Here is an 18,138-nt window from a genome sequence, read left to right on the forward strand (position 1 = left end):
TTAATAAATATAATTTGGAAATAGTCTATGACTTGTGTAATTATTTTCTACATTTACAATTTTAGATAGTTCAGAATGACTATAAGCTATAATATCTTTAAAATAAACTGTATATGCCAGGCAGAGAAGGGATAACAGGGAATGACAACTATATTTTAAAATTAATTTAATCCCCCCTCAACATCCAACATCCAAACAATTCAGAAGTAGTTTTAAACCCCAATCCTCAAATTTTAATGTCAACTACTGTGAAAATTATTTAACTAAGCTCTAGACTGGGCAGAAGTCATCTAGGAAGAGAAAATCAACACTAACCTCTTTGCTTGGAGAAAATTCAAGAAGAAGATTACATAGCATGGATGATGCTACTACTAGGATTTCATCTGGTGCATTTTGTAAAACCTACGGAATTAAAAAAAAGGATACTATTAATAGTTTGCAATCATGCAGGTGAAATCATTAGAATAAATGAAAACAAAAACAATTTATCTTTTGATCTGATTTCTCATCTTGGAGAGAGAGGAAAGATCCACTTGACACTGACTGAGTGAGACTTTGCCTAGTGGTGTCATTATGACTGACTGAGGCCCTCAGGTCTGTCTTGCTAGAGAACTACAGCTCACCGCTACACGGAAAAGGAGACAGACACGAGTCAGGGATGGGGTGCTCTATGTAAAAAGTTAGAAGACCAGAGAACTGCTCTGAGGCAAGTTAATCCAATTGATTCTACCACATCAGGCACTTATGAAACCACAGAACTGCCCGAGGGCCTGAGCCTTTCCATTGCTTCTGGAAGGACCTGTCTGAACAGCAATGTGGATGGATCAAACTATGACACAGGAAGAGCAAGGTGAAGGATTGGTCCTCAGGACTGGAGTCACGTAGTCCTGGCTCCAACCGTCACTCCTCCAGTTACCAGACGTGTGAACTTAAGCACATTTCCTAACCTCTCTGAGACCTCACATTGAAGAAAACAACACTTCCTGGATGGGAATATTTAAGATTAAATGTCATTTGCTGAATAATAAGGGAAGTGGCATAGCATGGAAATGAGAACACAGAATGCCTGAGTGCAAATTTCAGTTCAATTACTTAATAAGTTTATGAACTTCTTGCCTGTAAAATGGGATAATAACAGAGTCTGCTTCAGGGATTTGTACGAAAATTAATACATAAAAGGATTTTAGAGCAGTAACTATCACACAGTAATGGCTATACATAAGTAAGGTTTTAAAAAAGGTAACTCCTTGCCATAATTGCTACCAGGCACAATATCAGACTCATACAAGTTATACAGCAAACTATCATGGACTCTTGCTGAACTTAGAGAAGACAACACAGCATGATGACAAAGGTTAATTGCCATTAGCTATTATCAGAACCCCTTCCTTCTAGATTCAAAGAGAGAAGGCTTCATAAGCAGCACTTCAAAGAAATCCTTTGCACTTGGAATCAGACCAGGATCAGGCTTATGACCCCAAAAGGAATCCTAGGAGTTCTAGTTACACAAAATGGAAATGGATCATTAAAAAAAAAATTCAGAGAGTTAAATGATTATCTGCTCTCTGCAGCTAAATCAAGTCTGAAGTTCCCATGTTAAGAACAAACAAGAATTACAAAATCAAAGCAATTCTCCTAAAATACTGTGTTTTAACTCTCCTGTGAATTGTTAGCTGGATGATAAAGATCAAATCTCATATACTATGCTGGCCAATCTCTGTGTTCGCCATAATCTACCCTAAGACCCTGTTCACCCTTCCCTTCCCTTGTCATGTCCTTCCTACATCTCTATCCATGCTTTAAGGTCATCTTATTCCAGAAGCCTTCCTGAAACCCTTCCAAAAAGAAGTCATTCTATCTTCCTGAGTGTCCACTGCTACTGTCTGTGACCTTTCTTAGGGCCCGTATTACCGTCCACTACTCAAATTCTTTGTGCAGCCCTGCCAATCTCCTTTCCTACTTACAAACTAAAGCTTTTTGAAAAAATAATCTATAATAATATCTATAGTTTAATTTATCCAGGCCTAAGAGGCACCGCACAAAGTAGGCACTCAAAGAATGCTTATGAATTAAGAGAAATAATGATTTTCCAAAATTATACTACTTAGAATCATTGGTTGAAATAAGTGAGTGCCAAACAAGGCTTTAAAAAGTTGCTTTGTTTCTGGTCTATGTGTTCAGGAATTTACAATAATATGAATGCAGGGTAGTGTATTTTAGGAGGAGGGGACATTCTGTGCCTTGTTAAGAAAAAAAAATGACTTTCAAAATGTGTATTTTTTTTAAAAGAACCATTAGTAAATAGTTACTACTTGTTTTACAAAGTTGCTTTACTTTTATGATTCATTTTAAAAAATATTATTTGTTTTACAGAGATTCATGTGCTTTTACCAAGTTTTATTCTCAAATTAGATAACACTAAATGATAAAACAGAAGGGATGCTAGAAAAATTCAAGAAATTCTTGAAAGCATTTACTCAGTACAGTATCAGATATAACACATGAAATTTAGAAGCTGACATCCAACACTGACCAAACAGAATTTCACCAAAAAAAGAACAAAAAATAATCCACAAATGAAAGTTTTAGTTAAAATTGAATGCCTACTCTCCTATAGTTGGCTAATCAACACGTAAAAACACAGACAAGAAAAAGGGGGAAAAGAATCAATAGACATGCAAGCAATCTCTGAACTAAGAAAAACCTAAAAGTACCTGAAATAAATCATTCATTTACTTTCAGGCTTTTAATACTATACTTTAAATGTGCAACACAGTAATAATTTGATGGTAATTACACCCACATGTACCCAAGTGCACAAATCCTTTTAGACTGCTCACCCAAATTGTGCCCAGGCAGAACTAGTCAGAAACCACATGTTGCTCCATTTCTGATTCATATGATAGAGGGGTACTGAGCTAAGCAATCAGAAAATGGCTCCAGAGAAAATATCTAGAAGTTATTTTGGGAAATAGGAAAGCACTTTAAAAAAAATCTTGAATGGACAGAATCAATAAACTAAGGTTAAGTTGCTACAAAAAAGGTGCAATCTAAGAACAAGAAAGAGTGGCAACAGTAAAATCCCTTTCCTGGGGAGAGCACTGGTCCAACCCTTCCAGCTGGTGCCCACTGTGCACCCTCCACCACAGTCCTGAAGGCGAGCTCAGTCCTCCCTCACACACCACGTGTAATGCTCCTGCTCTTCAGGCTGTTCCTCTTGAGGAAATCCTCCTGCCTTCCTTCTGCCTTCAAAGTCACTTTATAATCTGACAGAAGCCTCCCCCAGCTATTCTGACTAAGTCTACCACACAGAAGCCTCTACTGTAACCGAGGTTTTAAGCTGAGGGCAAGAGCTCTGGAGTACAAATTTTTGGTAGACTTACTGTGCCCAGAGGCTTTCACAGTAGGTACTAAAAAGCAAAACAAAAAGCCAAAAACTTAGACAAAAAAAATCCGCAGATCAAACGCAAAGTATACAGTTGCTTTAAAAAAAAAAGAAAAAAGATACTGAGACCACAGTGACCTGTCGTTCTGTAATGTATGAGAAATAACATTATTAGCAGAAACCTGATGCATATTCTAAGTCTCAATTCAGAAAATTCTTTGACCTATACCATCCTTTTGTGTGTGTGTACCCTCAAAGGAAAGACCATTAGGTCTGAACAAAGAAGTCTTTCTGGAGTGGAGAGGCAGGAAGTAACAACTTTTAAAAAATATTAAGGGAGTGCCAAAAGAATAAGAACAGGTTATATCTGTAAATGGCTGATTCCTTTCTTTTTTATAACTAAAAATCACAAAGATGACTCTGGATATAAGTCTAAAGTGTAATACTAGTCACAAAGGGAGATCAATGAGTAACTGAAGTTTTATTTAATGGAAGAAAGCCAGCTGCCTACTTCCTTTGTCACACATGAGATGCTGACCTCAGAAACACAGTCCGCATGTTCTAAAGAGGCTGAGAACATCAGATCTGAGGAGATAAATGTTCACAACGCTTTAACATAAAAATCAGACACACTCCTAGATCAGGGAGAGCTGTCAGCTACCTCGCCCACTAATGGCTCTGCGGGAATAGGTGTGGACTTGATGTTTTCTTACCTTCATTAAAGGTTTCCACACAGCATGATCCTGGAAACTGGTTCGAAGCTGCTGCACAGATCTAGATAAACTGTGCAAACATCTACAAAGAATAATCAAAATTAGCTTCACAAGAAGCCAAAACTTTTCCTTTTAAAACACACTGCTGGGCATTCCACAATTACTAAATACATTTCAAGTTTATCTACACATATCGTTAATTCAACTACTTCAGGACTTCATGGGCTTTTCAAGCTAACTTCTTTGTTAAATAGTGTTACACACTGTATGAATTCACCTGAGAATACTGTCAAGTAACATTTGGATTCTGTGCTTACTCGGTGAAGGTCCGGAAAGGAAACAGGTTAAACACATGGCAAAGGATTTTTATTCAGGCCATTTAAAGCTCATACCTGACGGCAGCTAACCGCACCTTGACACTAGACTCAGACAAGCCAGTCACAATTCGGTCCATCATATTTTCAGTCTCAATGATCTGGAGAAAAAGGTTAATGCTGCATAAATAACAACACGAAGATGACAAATTTCACCGCTTGTAAATGCAAGTATGTTAATGTCCATTTTACGTTTAATGTTGTTTTTAGCAAGAGTTTTGGCCTCTGGAACAATCACTTTGCAGTGGGGGCAGACAGCTGATCAGAAAGGTGGGACTACCCCACCAAGGAACTGCCAGGCAGAATGGTAGGCGTAAGGGGCAGATTATGTTTTCTTTATTTTTAAAGACACTTAAAACAATAATTACATGTGAAAAATACTGTGATGGTGTTGCATAAATTGTTTTGAGAAAAAGCAAGATATAACTGAACTACCATTGGGCAGGTTCCTGCCAGAGTGAGTTTCTCGAAAAATCATAGTCCACACTCAGTCTTTAAGAAATCTGCGGGTTTTTGACAGAGCCACCCTGTGGCCACTCTCTTACCAAGCAAACTGAAACTAAGCTAAACATTTAGAAAAGTAATCTTTGCCAACTTTCATTGTAACACAAGTCCTGCTACTTGTAATCATCACAGTCATGAAGCTTTATTATTTTTTAAATTTAGAAAAAAGACAGCCTATGATTTTCCATCAAGGAACAATGTAGAGGCACAAAATAGTATGTGGAAGAAATTAATTTATGTGGTCCTATGGAAAAACAGCATAGTAGAAAAAGAGCTAATGCAATCACAACACAAATATTAACAAAAACAACTAATATATGTTGAGCACTTCTATGTGGCAGGCATTGTGCTAATAAGTATGTTACATGCTGAGAATTTAGCCTTTTGTAGGCATTATTATTCCCCATCATCAGCACATTAGGAAATTGAGGAGTCCAGATAATTCAGAGTTTGCCTAGGATCACAGAGCTGAGATAGGAATCCAGGCATCAGACTCTGGAGTCCTCATGAGCAGCCACACTTGTAGTACTGCCATGGTTAGAGAAGGGGTGGGTCTGGGCTCATCAGGTAGCTCCTAGTGCGGGCAACACAACTGGAGTCATTATTTTCACCCGGGAGAACACCTGGTTGGGGAAACATGTACAAAGATCACCTGTGGAGTTTAACAAATTCCCAGGCCAATTAAATCAGATTCTCTGTGCTGGGCCAGGCACTCGTATGTTTTTAAAAAGCTCCTCAGTTAGAGTCCAGTGTGCAGCGAGGTTGAGGGTCACTGACCTAGACTAAGACGAGAGGCGTTAGAAGCCTGACCTCAGAACAGGAGAGGATGGGAAATCTCAGAATGTTCAAGCCAAACGGGAAGAGAAGAAAACAGAATTGAAACGGACGGTGCCTGGGAGAGAGACCATCAACTATTAAAAACAGGCAACCACACTGCAGTCGTAGGGCAGGAGGAATACTCATTTAAAAAAGAAAAAAAGGGAAAAAAAGCAATGATTTGCAGGTTCCAAAGTGGTTGATGAAAACTTACATGTTGATCTATTTCTCACCCTAGACCAAATCTCATCTCATCCTTACCTTTGTGCACATCCACCCTCTGTCCTCACTGTCATCTCCAGCCCCTGAACACCACCCTTCTCACTGTTACTGATCAACCTGACCCTCATATATCTTCTCTTTGACCTGGATGTCATGCTCAGATACTCCATACGGTAGACTCCTTTCCACTGTCTCCCACCACTCAGTCCTGCTTCAAATCCCAAAATGCTGACTATTTACAATAGCTAGGACAGGGAAGCAACCTAGATGTTCACAGAAAGATGAATGGATAAAGAAGATATGGTACATATATACAATGGAATATTACTCAGCCATAAACAGGAATACATCTGAGTCTGTGGTAGTGAGGTGGATGAACCTAGAGCCTGTTATACAGAGTGAAGTAAGTCAGAAAGACAAAAACAAATATTGTATATTAACACATAAATATGGAATCTAGAAAAATGGTACTGATGAAAACTATTTGCAGGGAAGCAACGGAGATACAGATATAGAGAATAGACTTGCGGACCCAGCGAGGAAAGGAGCGGGTGGGACGAATGGGAAAAGTAACATTGACATGTATGTTCTATTATGTGTAAAACAGGTAACGAGTGGGAAGCTGCTGTATAGCACAGGGACCCCAGTCTGGCACTATGTGATGACTGAGGGGGTGGAATGCGGGGAGGAGAGAGAGGCTCAGGAGGGAGGCGACTTATGCACGGCCGATTCTTCTTGTTGTATGGCAGAAACTAACACAACGCTGTAAAGCAATTTTCCTCCAATTTAAAAAAACAAAAAACAAAACCCTGCTGATATTAGAATAGAAAAACCACCAACCCTGCCTGCCTGGTCCCAGGGCATGCCACCCTGCTCACTGTGGGCCCACGAGTCTCGCACTCCGCTGCAGGAGACACCATTTTTCTCATGATGTTTATCTCCTCCTTCTAGGACTTCTTATCTCCCTCACACCCTCAGTCCCTCTGCGCCCACCTCATTCTCCAGGGACACTGCTTTCTTTCTGGGACACAAGTTGCCTCAACTTCCCTCTTCTCATTAACATGTCTCCATACTTTTCTTCACTCCTGTTGAGGCTGGGTACTTCCGGCTCAAAGCCCTTCTTGCTTCTCCACTCCTCTTCTTGAATCTTTACTCTGCCCTACCCCACTGAGTCCTCTTCCTCAGTCTGCCCCACTTCCCATTCCCACTTCTATTTAAAAGACATAAGCGCCCAAACTTTAGACCTTTCACCCCTTCCCTTCCTTAAATGGACATGCATCCCAAAGCTCGGTTCATCCTCACTCTACATAAATGAAAAGGTTGTGACTTTGAAATCAGCTCGCTATGGATACTTCTTTTTCCCAAACTCTAGCTTCATATTCCCAACTGCCTGCTCAATGCAAACTTAAGTTCCATGAAGTCTAACCCATTATGTCCCATGCTGAGTTTATCTTCCCTCCTAAATGTGCTCTTTCTCCATGTCTGTCTGTCTGTCACTCTGTTAAGGGTGTTATTATTCTCCTGATCACCCAGGCACTACGTTTGTTAATTCTGACTCCATCTCTTACTGAACACCCAATCAAGTGATTTTGCACTCTACACCTTTTATTCATTCTCTTACTAATCTCACTCCAATAAACTTGTTAGGACCTTATTACTATTTCTTTGGGATTAGTCTTTCTCAAGTTATCTAATCTTCTGTGGTACAGCAAATGTCAAAGACTGCTTGACTGACAGGTTCCTTCAATCAAGCACTAGCCATTGTTCTTGAGAAAGGCAAGACCAAACCAGGACCTTTGGCACGGGAAGGAAATTAAAAGTTGGGGCAAAAGTCTCGGGCACTGAATAGCTAGATGCAGAAGTCTGAAAGCTCCTTCTCCATGACTTGGGAAATAATTCCTACTTAAGAATAAGAAGGGATAACTTGGGAGAAACAGTTCCCTGTATTGAGTGTAATCACATTACCAGAAAATAAAGTGTTGAGGGCTAGGGAAGGCGCAGGGGCAGGGACACCTGATTACGCTCCAAGAACTGAGAAATACTATTAGACTGGCTCTGATGCTTAAGAAACCTGGGCACAGTAAATACAGACTTGTGAGAGGCTCCTGGACAACATTTACTAGCCGCATCCCACCAAAGATGTAAATCTGCCAAGGCACAGGACAGGTGTAGCAATTATGTAGACATACAGATCCATTCCTGCGTGTGAGCAACTCGCTTGACCTCTCTGGGCCTTCAGTAAAACAAGGGGATATAGCAATAATTATCTTACCTCCAATTCTTTGCAGTCAAGGAAATAAAAATCATGTAAGTCTACCTGGGCAAAACTGCCATGATGTTCAGAAATGACATGGGGAGCCAGGTTGGTTAGAAGAGACCAGAGATAGTGCAGGACAGGGGGACAAAATCAGGGAGCAGGCAACGAAGGGCAAACAGGACAGAGCTCCTATTTACATGCCCACATTTACCTATTCAGCAAATATCTGTGTGCCCCCTGAGTGATAGGCATGGTTTTAAAACTTGAAGATACAGTGATGGGGGAGAGAGGGCCCTTGTTCCCAATAAACTTACAGTGTTGAATAAGCAAGTGCAATCAACTATTTAATGAGTGCTACGGCACTTGAATCTATGTCAGTAAGAGCACTTTAGGAATGACACAAGTCACGGGGCTAAGGCAAACAGAATGATATAAGTACAAAAGGTAAGTAGGAAAAATGCCCATTCTCAAGAATGGGAGTTCTATTATCAACTGGGAAGTGGACATTAATTCGAGAAGAAAATGTTCTGGCTCAGACCAGAGAACACTGGAGAACTGTGCTAGTGGTCAGTCAGTGAAACACAGAGTGGAGCTTTGAACTTTCTTTCAAGTTTTCTGGGGGTGTGGTGGCTGACGCTTCAGGGATAGAGGGGAACTATGGTAGATGGAAAACCTCACTCCTGATTTAGGATATAAAGTAGTAGAACTATCTGGAAGTACATTCCCTTCAGACTATTGGTCATAGTCTATCAACATGTCTGCAGTAGGAAGCCCAGATTTGTAACTAAATTCATCATAGTGGAATCCTGCTAGGGTTCCAGAAAGCACACTACTTAAGTGTCTGATCTACCTTTTCCATTAAGGTATCAGTCGGGGAGCAAGTGGGTAAAAATGATGCAAAGTCAGAAGGTGAATGAATCTAGATTTCAAACCCAAAAGAGTGCCCTGAAAGGCTACATGAATGAGAAACAGGATCTAACTTCAACTGTAGCCTTGAGCATACTGAGACATCTGTGCAGGGGTAAAAGGAGCACTGTGGTGAACACACTGACCAAAACGAGAGTTAAAGTATGATTCAGTTCAGTTGCTCAGTCGTGTCCGACTCTGCGACCCCATGGACTGCAGCACACCAGGATTCCCTATCCATCACCAACTCCCAGAGCTTGCTCAAACTCATGTCCATTGAGTCGGTGATAGCATGCAACCATCTCAACCTCTGTCGTCTCCTTCGCCTCCCAGCATCAAGGTCTTTTCCAGTGAGTTAGTTCTTCACATCAGGTGGCCAAAGTATTGGAGTTTCAACTTCAGCATCAGTCCTTCCAATGAATATTCACGACTCATCTCCTTTAGGATTGATGGGTTGTATTTCCTTGCTGTCCGAGGGACTCTCAAGAGTCTTCTCCAACAGCACAATTCAAAAGCCACAATTCTTCAGTGCTCAGCTTTCTTTATAGTCCAACTCTCACATCCATACATGATTACTGGAAAAACCATAGCTTTGACTAGATGGACCTTCATTGGCAAAGTAATATCTCTGCTTTAAAAAGCTATAGCTATATGCTGCCTAGGTTGGTCATAGCTTTTCTTCCAAAGAGTAAGCGTCTTTTAATTTCACGGCTGCAGTCACCATCTGCACTGATTTTGGAGCCCAAGAAAATAAAGTCTTTCACTGTTTCCATTGTGTCCCCATCTATTTGCCATGAAGTGATGGGACCGGATGCCATGATCTTTGTGTTTTGAATGTTGAGCTTTAAACTAGCTTTTTCACTCTCCTCTTTCACTTTCATCAAGAGGCTCTTTAATTCTTCACTTTCTGCCATAAGGGTGGTGTCATCTATATATTTGAGGTTATTGATATTTCTCCCAGCAGTCTCGATTCCAGCTTGGGCTTCATCCAGTCCAGTGTTTCTCATGATGTACTCTGCGTATAAGTTAAATAAGCAGGGTGACAATATACAGCCTTGATGTACTCCTTTCCCAATTTGGAACCAGTCTGTTGTTCCATGTACGGGTCTAACTGTTGCTTCTCGGAGGTAGGAAAAAGTTTGGAATCAAATCCAGAGAAACAATTTTCAGGTCACCTTAGAAGGAGTTGGCAGTGGCCACTGCCATAGTAGCTCTCTGACCCACGTGAAGGTCTAACAGAGCACTGGATAGCTTCTCAGATGTGGGGTTGGAAAGCCAAATACAATAAAACACATTCTCCAAGGTGTCTTTCAACGACCCTAGTACTGTGCTGTAGAGTTGATAATGATGGACAGCCAAGTCCTAGTCCCTGCAAAGGATCTTTAGGTCTTTCCAGGTATAAAAGCAATGCCAAGTGGGGTCTGAAGTTGTTCTGCCTCATGATTCTTGGAGATTCCTCACCATAGCTCAGCAAATATGCCCTGTGGCACAGCTTATTGAATCCGCTCTAAGAGAGAGAAACACAGACATTGCGTCTAGCCAGGAGGAATATTAGTAATGGACTGAATCCTCAGAATGGAGTCATCTCTCTTTCCCTGCTCTTCAACGGGACTGGTTTGTACATTTAACTACAGAATTAAGGCATATAAAAAATGCTGTACGCTAAACTGACCACATTTGAGGTCAGTGGGCTAGGTTCTATGTACCCTCTGCTCGTGTCTTCATCACTACATGCTTTTGGTAAGCTTTCTGTCTCTGACATTGGAGCTCTTGCAGGGGCAGATGAACATCTACTGGAATAGCATGTGAGGTCCCTGTTTTGGGACAGGAGATCCCTATGGCCTGGGGGAGAGAAGGGGTCAGCCTAGAGGGTCATGGGGAAAATGTAGAGCCCAGGTTATCCTAAGGCAGAGGTACATGGCATACATGGGAATATTACCAAGTTAAAGGTGAAAGTGAAAGTCGCTCAGTCGTTTCAGACTCTTCGCAATCCTATGTGGCCTTGGCTTAAAAGGGAATTCCCCAGCCCTCCATGAGCTCTAGTGGATCTATAACTTAGCTGTGGCCAAGTCATAAACCACCTCTTTCTCAGAAAACTGAAGAACTGAAGGGTCACAGAGCTAAAAACAAGACAAAAACAAAACAGGCACAGCTACTCTTCCAGCAAGACTCAGGATGAAGCATTTTCCAAGTACTACAAACTTCAGACTGGACTTCAAACTGTGATGAAACCAGATGAAGATGTGGAAATGGAAACCAGGCAGATTCTTAGTGGCGTCACCAAACTTCTTAGACAATTCAAAGCAGGTGGGCTCAGTTATTTATGCTAATGTGCACAATGGCCAGATAAAGTTAATTCCAAATGGGCTTCTATGAAAGGTTCCTAGAAAGAATTCCAACAGAGGATAACAAAACAGAACTGTCCAGAAAGAGTGAAGACTTGGAATCAAACTTTTAAGTCAGAAGAGACTGCCATCTAAGATGATAAGTATCAAACCTAGAAAGTCTAGTTAAAGCAGCAAGGACTAAGCAGTCGAGCAGACTGTAGCACAAGGAGGTCAGGGAGAAAGAGTGGGTCTGGCAAGGAAAAAGGATCTACAAGAGCCCTGAACCTGTTATGTCAACACTTCAGTCTCAAAGTGTCAGTCTCAGGGCACACACTTGGGCCTTCCTACTTGGGGCCACTTACATAAGGTCCAGCCCCTCATCTACATTATCTTTTTAAAAGATGAGCCCTGTGAACACAAGATCAGATGACAGTGCAGTTGACTGGCTTTGGAAACGAGGTAAAGGCTGGGAGGATGAAAAGGGGTTAAGAGACAACGAAGTAAACACTAGAGTGAGTTAAGTACAGCCAGCTGATCTGGTAGACTGAGTAGCATTTGCAGCGGACTAGGGAGGGATCTATTCTTACAAGTAGAATATCAAACTTCTCCTAGGCTTTAGGATGTGAGCATACTGATTTTGCCACAGAATACTTAACTAAAGGATATGCTGCCATGCATATCATGGAAATGTTGAGCACTTAATATTTATAACTCCTGAGTACATCCTCATGCCATTACTCCTTTATTAAAACAAAGCAAAACAAACAAACCCCCCCAACAGTACATGGCCTGCCATGAATCAAGCAATGGCAGCTTACAGTGCCAGCTCTTAAACAGGTTCAACTGGAAACCTGACCCTCCTACTGCATTCTTCTGCATGGCATTAATGGCAGCAGACATAACTCTCTGAAAGAACTAAATGAATTGATGGATGTTAATTTTTACTTGAATAATATTCAAATCTACACAGGTTTTAGAAATAAACTCTACAAAGGTTTTTAAATCTATAGAGGTCTTAGAAATAAACTTCTTTATTGACAATGAGGTCTTCAAAGTTCAGAAAGATTAAGCCACTGATTCAGGTTCTCTAGGCAAATTTGGGGCAGAGCTGGCAAGTCAACTCCACCTGATTTTCTGACTTCTAGTTTGAGGTCCTTTCTGCTCACTGTGCTTAAGGATGAGATATTTGCTTAGCCTCAGTTATGAAGTTGAGGCCTGAGTTTGAAAATTAGAAATGAAGAGAACTTAAAAGTCTTCAGGGTTGTAGGAACTACAGATAACATATTGACATCCTAGGCCAATAAAGATTAACACATACTATACAAGGCAAGAGAGGGCACTGTTAATAAGCCAGACAAAGAAAACAGAAAAGGTCCAATTCACAACACCTACACAAAAGCAATATGACAAATCATTCAGCCTGGGTTGGGAGTATAAATGCCAAAGGTCAGAGAGGTTGCAAGTCAAAGAAGAAAAGTTTAGAAAACACTGTGAAGAAACCATCAGAGTGAGTTCCAATGACTGAAATTCAATTCCCTTATAATCTGATCTCCATTCTAGAATCAAGACCCAGCTTCAGCAGATACCAACTAAACAGACTAATATGCTACTGTACTCAAGCTGCAAGCCCTATGTGCTCTGGATGAGACCTGCAGGTTTTCCCCAACTACAGCCTATTCTGTCATATTTTTGCCAGTGTTCCAATACAAGATTTTTTGACATTTTCCTCCAGCAAATATTTAAAGAATAAAGGGTAATTTTTGCCAGAGACTTTTTTTTCTCTAAAAGATACACAGTTTCTCTGAAGACAGATTACTGATGAAAACATTATATCCTGGAGTCTCAGTAAACATTTTATAAGGCATTTCTTCCCTTCTCTCAGTCTTCCATTGCTCTTCATTTCCACATTCATACCAAACTTCTCTAACTCCACAATCTTGGGAGGCAGGGGGTTTGGGGAAATAGTGTATGTCCTCTCGGCCAGAGAAGCTGAAAAACCAAACATTGTAAGAGCTGACCTGCAGGGCCTCCTTTTAGTCCTTTCTCTTGAAGGCACTGAACTAAATTAACATCTAAGCTCTCCTGCAGGTCCAAGCCTGGGAACAGTATCACTGCTTTAGGGGTGGAGGACAAAGAGGAGGGGCTTCTTAGGGTGGGCCTTCCGTATTTCATTCTTGCTTTTAAGTCTCTTTAAGTGGCATTTTGTAATTTCTACCTCTGGCCCTTTTTATCTTCTTAACGTGAAAGTAGCTCATCATGTCCGACTCTTTGTGACCCCATGGGTTGTAGCCCACAAGGTTCCAGTGTCCATGGAATTCTCTGGGCAAGAATACTGGAGTGGGTAGCTGTTTCATTCTCCAAGGGATCTTCCCAGCCCAGGGACAGAACCCAGGTCTCTCACACTGCAGGCAGATTCTTTACCATCTGAGCCACCAGTGAAGCCCAAGAATACCGGAATGGATAACCTATCCCTTCTCCAGGGAATCTTCCCTACCCAGCAATTGAGCCAGGATCTCCTGCATTGCAGGCAGATTCTTAATAGCTGGGAAACTTCATTTATGTTAAGTGTTTAAGAGAAACACTCAAAAGTTCTAAACTTTTCTATACTATAGAGAAAAAAATAGGAGAACTCTCTTGGCCCAAACTGTCCTTCTCTTGAAACCAAAAATATAAATACAGTGTGTGAGAAATACTTATAACATCTAAAAATCGATCAACACTTCCTCAGTCAAAAACATATTTCTCTATACATGAGTTCAATTTTAAAAGTTCAACCACTAGCTTTATGGCAGAACAAAACCTAAACAGTTGCTTAGTTACACTTTTATTTTAGCACACAGACAAAATCATTATAAGTGACTATTCAAACAACGGAACTAGAAACTTCCCCTCCATCTCCTACTGTTTTTCCGGGGTCTGAATGATGTGCTGCCCCAAGAACCATGCAACACAATGGCTTGCTCAGCCCCTGCTCCTCAGAACAAAGCTGTGCACACAACAGTTTTAAATATCCTACAGGTTGGCTGGCTGACTTCTGATGTCCAGACATACACAATTTACTCAATAAATACAAGCATAGCTATCTATCAAGTACTGCGTTTATGGAGCTTACATTCAGGTTATGAACATTATAGCTTGATAAGAGATAACCACTAAAAGAAGATTTCAAAATGCTGCCTCAAGTTCAAATCTATCCCATAAGGAAGCTGTCTACAAAATAAAATTCTGAGGTGACATCATTAACTCTGGATGCTTCCTTTCCAGAATATTAATTTACAGTGTAGTCATATCAAGATAGTGGCCTTAGAAACTAACATCTTCAATGGATGCAGAAGGAAAACAGATATGAAGATCTTTCAGTTCTTAATATCTTAGAAGGGAAAGATGAGAATGCTTTTAAGTAAACTTCTTTATAATATATAAATGGACTTCAACTACAGCCTTATTTTAAACATATCTCAGTGGATCACAGCAAAACTGGCTTTCAATGTAGATGAGACTTTTTACACACACACGAGGCACTAGAATTACTACACAGCAATTTAGTGTCTCATTCCTTAACTGCTTTAAATTGTAGGCTCCCACAAGCTACACATGAGTCCAGTGCTTCATTCTTGGGAATACAGGAGGAGGTATATCATAAATGCCACATGAATAAATGGATGTGATTAATGCATCTCATTAGCCACTCTGTACCAAAAACTACGTGAGAGAAAAAACACATTTTCTGAATCTTATACTTTGCAACCACTTAATACAGATGATTAAGTTTTCTGAATTCATAGCACTTTTTTTTTCAGACTATCACACATCTCCCAGTGAAATTTCTTGCCATTTCATAATTTGGCTTTAGTGGGCATTTAACTTTAGATGAGTAAAGTAATGAAGTGGTTAACAGCACAGGCTTTGGAGTGAGAGAGCCTGGAACACAATTTAGGGGCTACCACTTATTGGCAGGATGGTCTTGGTCAAACCACTTGTTTCCTGATCTGCAACAGCTTAACTTACAAGGTTGTATAAGGTTAAAGGGAGATAATGCGCTAATGCACCTTTATCAGCACAGTGCCCAGCACACAGTAAGTGCTCAATAAATGGTAGTTCTGCTAAGTTTGGTTTCCCAAACAGATTATCTCTTGATGTAAATGTCTGAATTACATGATTTTAACATGCCCCCATACCACTGTGCTGCAGTCCATGGTGGTGCAAAGAGTCAGACACGACTGGGTGACTGAACACCACCACCTAACACAATGCTTCAAATGTAGTAAAGGCTAAATAGATATTTACTTAATAATGGAACTGGATGGATCTTAATTTTTCTCTTTGGCAAGGTGAAAAATCTTATTCTGACAACTTTGCTAATCAATACACAGAATCTAAGGTTTCCTACCATAACCAAAAGCTATAATTATCATCCAATTTGTCTGGGATCTGTCACATGCCAAAATCATTCAAACAAGGGAAACAGCATGTAGGACAGCATCCAGTGACAATGTCACACTGTCAACACTTGACAACGCCTCTCTTTCAGGAAGTCAGACAACTGATCTCCAAGTCCCCCCGCCCCCCGCCTCTCCTCTGGTTTTGGTAGGCCCCATTTCTTTCTACAGTCTGATACAAAAAGGCGAATGAGAAATACAGTTTTTCATCAAACTGGTTTATGGGTGTTTCTATTTAGCTATGCAGTTTTAGCACATGGTGGGCAAAGTTTTTCTGCAAAGGGTCAAACAGTAAACTTTTAGGCTGTGTGGGCCATGTGATTGTGCAGAAGAGCCACAGGCAATGCATAAACAAATCAACATGGCTATATTCCAATAAAACTTGATAGATATTTCATCAATTATACCTCAATAAAGCTGAAAAAAGATACAGAGGAAGAAAAACTTTATGGACACAAATTAGAATTTAATTTACTTTTCATGTCAGGAAATATTACTCTTCTTCTGGTTTTCTTCTTCCAACCATTTAAAAATGCAAAAACCATTTTTAGCTCACAGGCTACAGAATTATTACACAGGTGATAAGTACCCACAGGATATAATTTGCCGACTCCTGTGCTAGCATCAATATATGGAAGTGTGAAGCACTGATTCTGGTTCTTCATCACAAACTCAATCTTCTCAAGGTCTGCTGCTGCTGCTGCTGATGCTAAGTCGCTTCAGTCGTGTCTGACTCTGTGCGACCCCATAGACGGCAGCCCATAGGGCTCCTCTGTCTTGGGATTCTCCAGGCAAGAACACTGGAGTGGGTTGCCATTTCCTTCTCCATTCTCAAGATCTACTTCTCCACAAATATTTTATCATCCTAAACAATTCATTCATTTCCAGATAGAACATTCTTGAAAATCCAACCAAGTCATTAATTTTAGCTCTACACAGACCATAATATGGTCTTTAATATATACCATATTTTAGCCCATTTCTTGGTTTATTAGACATCTATCTTAATTATAAACAACTAATGAAAAAACAAGTCTGTACTTCTTATTTAAAAAAAGAACAAGAACTGTAATTCAATGATTTATGCAACTATAATACCACAAAAACAGTATAACTCTCAATTTTATGTCTCCATTTAATGACACTCTAAACTATAAGTTCATTACTTGATTGTATAAATACCTCTATTCTGTATATAGCATTTTTGCTCTCAGGTTTGCTTCTTTCAGTATGTTGAAGGCCAAGGGTCTTAATACTGTGGGCAAGTGGCAAAACCTGGTCCTGTCATGGTGAACTCTTTACAAATACTTACCATCATGAATCAGTGTTGCAGAGTTCATTTAAAATTCTTTAGTAGATTAGCTTTCAGATGATAACTAACAATTTAACCACAGATTAAATCAAGTAATTCTGAATTCTGAATGAATTTGTTGTTATTCAGTAGCAGAACCAAGTCCTGAAGGGTGCTATTTCTGTGGTACCGTCGAAAACCTTCAAATGTTCAAGGCATTTGTTTCAACATGCAGACTAAGGCTTAGAAAGAATTCTCTGCATCTGCCTGATTTCATGGCAGAGACAAATACAGAATTTTGACAGTGTAGTACGTTTTAGATAACCATTTAAAATTACTTAACTTCACAAAATATTTAAAAATATAAACTCATGGTACAATTATACTGTTATACAGAAGACCAATAATAAAATCAAGCTACAACAAATGATTAAAAAAGTTCAAAGTGAAACGCTTATTAAATTTTTGAGATATTTGAAAGATAGTAAGAAAAACTGGACTAAATTTACAAACATACTTTAAAATCATATAACTTCAAAAACACAGAAGATTTACATTTGTTCAAAATTTGAATATGTGCATCTGTGACATGGTTTCAGAATGATGACTCTTTGGAGAAATGACATCTATGGCAATCATAGTAATAATTAATACTTAGATAAAGTTAGATAGAATTTGGCCTCCTTACTTTGCTCAAGACATCTACTACCTATGATTTTAACCAATTATTGATTTATATTGTAAATACTATTTCATTCCAAGAAAATCAAGTGTATTTGTGCTTCAGAGGGCATGGTATAGCAACAAGAAAGTTTTGAAAATTGAGTATTTTAAATATATTTTAAATTATCATTATAAGAGTAGGAAGACAACTCAGTAATAAAAGATAAACTAAGGAAAGAAC

At 39.8% G+C, this 18,138-nt stretch overlaps 1 protein-coding gene across 8 annotated transcripts in view; it reads right to left on the reverse strand.

Annotated features, from left to right (window-relative positions):
• The window catches only part of ARMC8 (armadillo repeat containing 8), a 103,188-nt gene that overhangs the window by 22,363 nt on the left and 62,687 nt on the right, over positions 1-18,138 (reverse strand). For all 8 annotated transcript variants that reach the window (XR_011487353.1, XM_070466692.1, XM_020911649.2 and 5 more), the window contains 3 exons: positions 4,491-4,573; positions 4,099-4,180; positions 316-402 (listed from right to left, as the gene is read on the reverse strand). Coding sequence is in view for 7 of the 8 variants with exons in the window: in XM_070466692.1 (XP_070322793.1) it covers positions 316-402; positions 4,099-4,180; positions 4,491-4,573 (252 nt within the window). In the remaining variant the exon portion in view is untranslated. The remainder of the gene's footprint in view (positions 1-315; positions 403-4,098; positions 4,181-4,490; positions 4,574-18,138) is intronic.

This window comes from Odocoileus virginianus, chromosome 4 (genome assembly GCF_023699985.2).
Source record: "Odocoileus virginianus isolate 20LAN1187 ecotype Illinois chromosome 4, Ovbor_1.2, whole genome shotgun sequence".
Classification (NCBI taxonomy): Eukaryota; Metazoa; Chordata; class Mammalia; order Artiodactyla; family Cervidae; genus Odocoileus; species Odocoileus virginianus.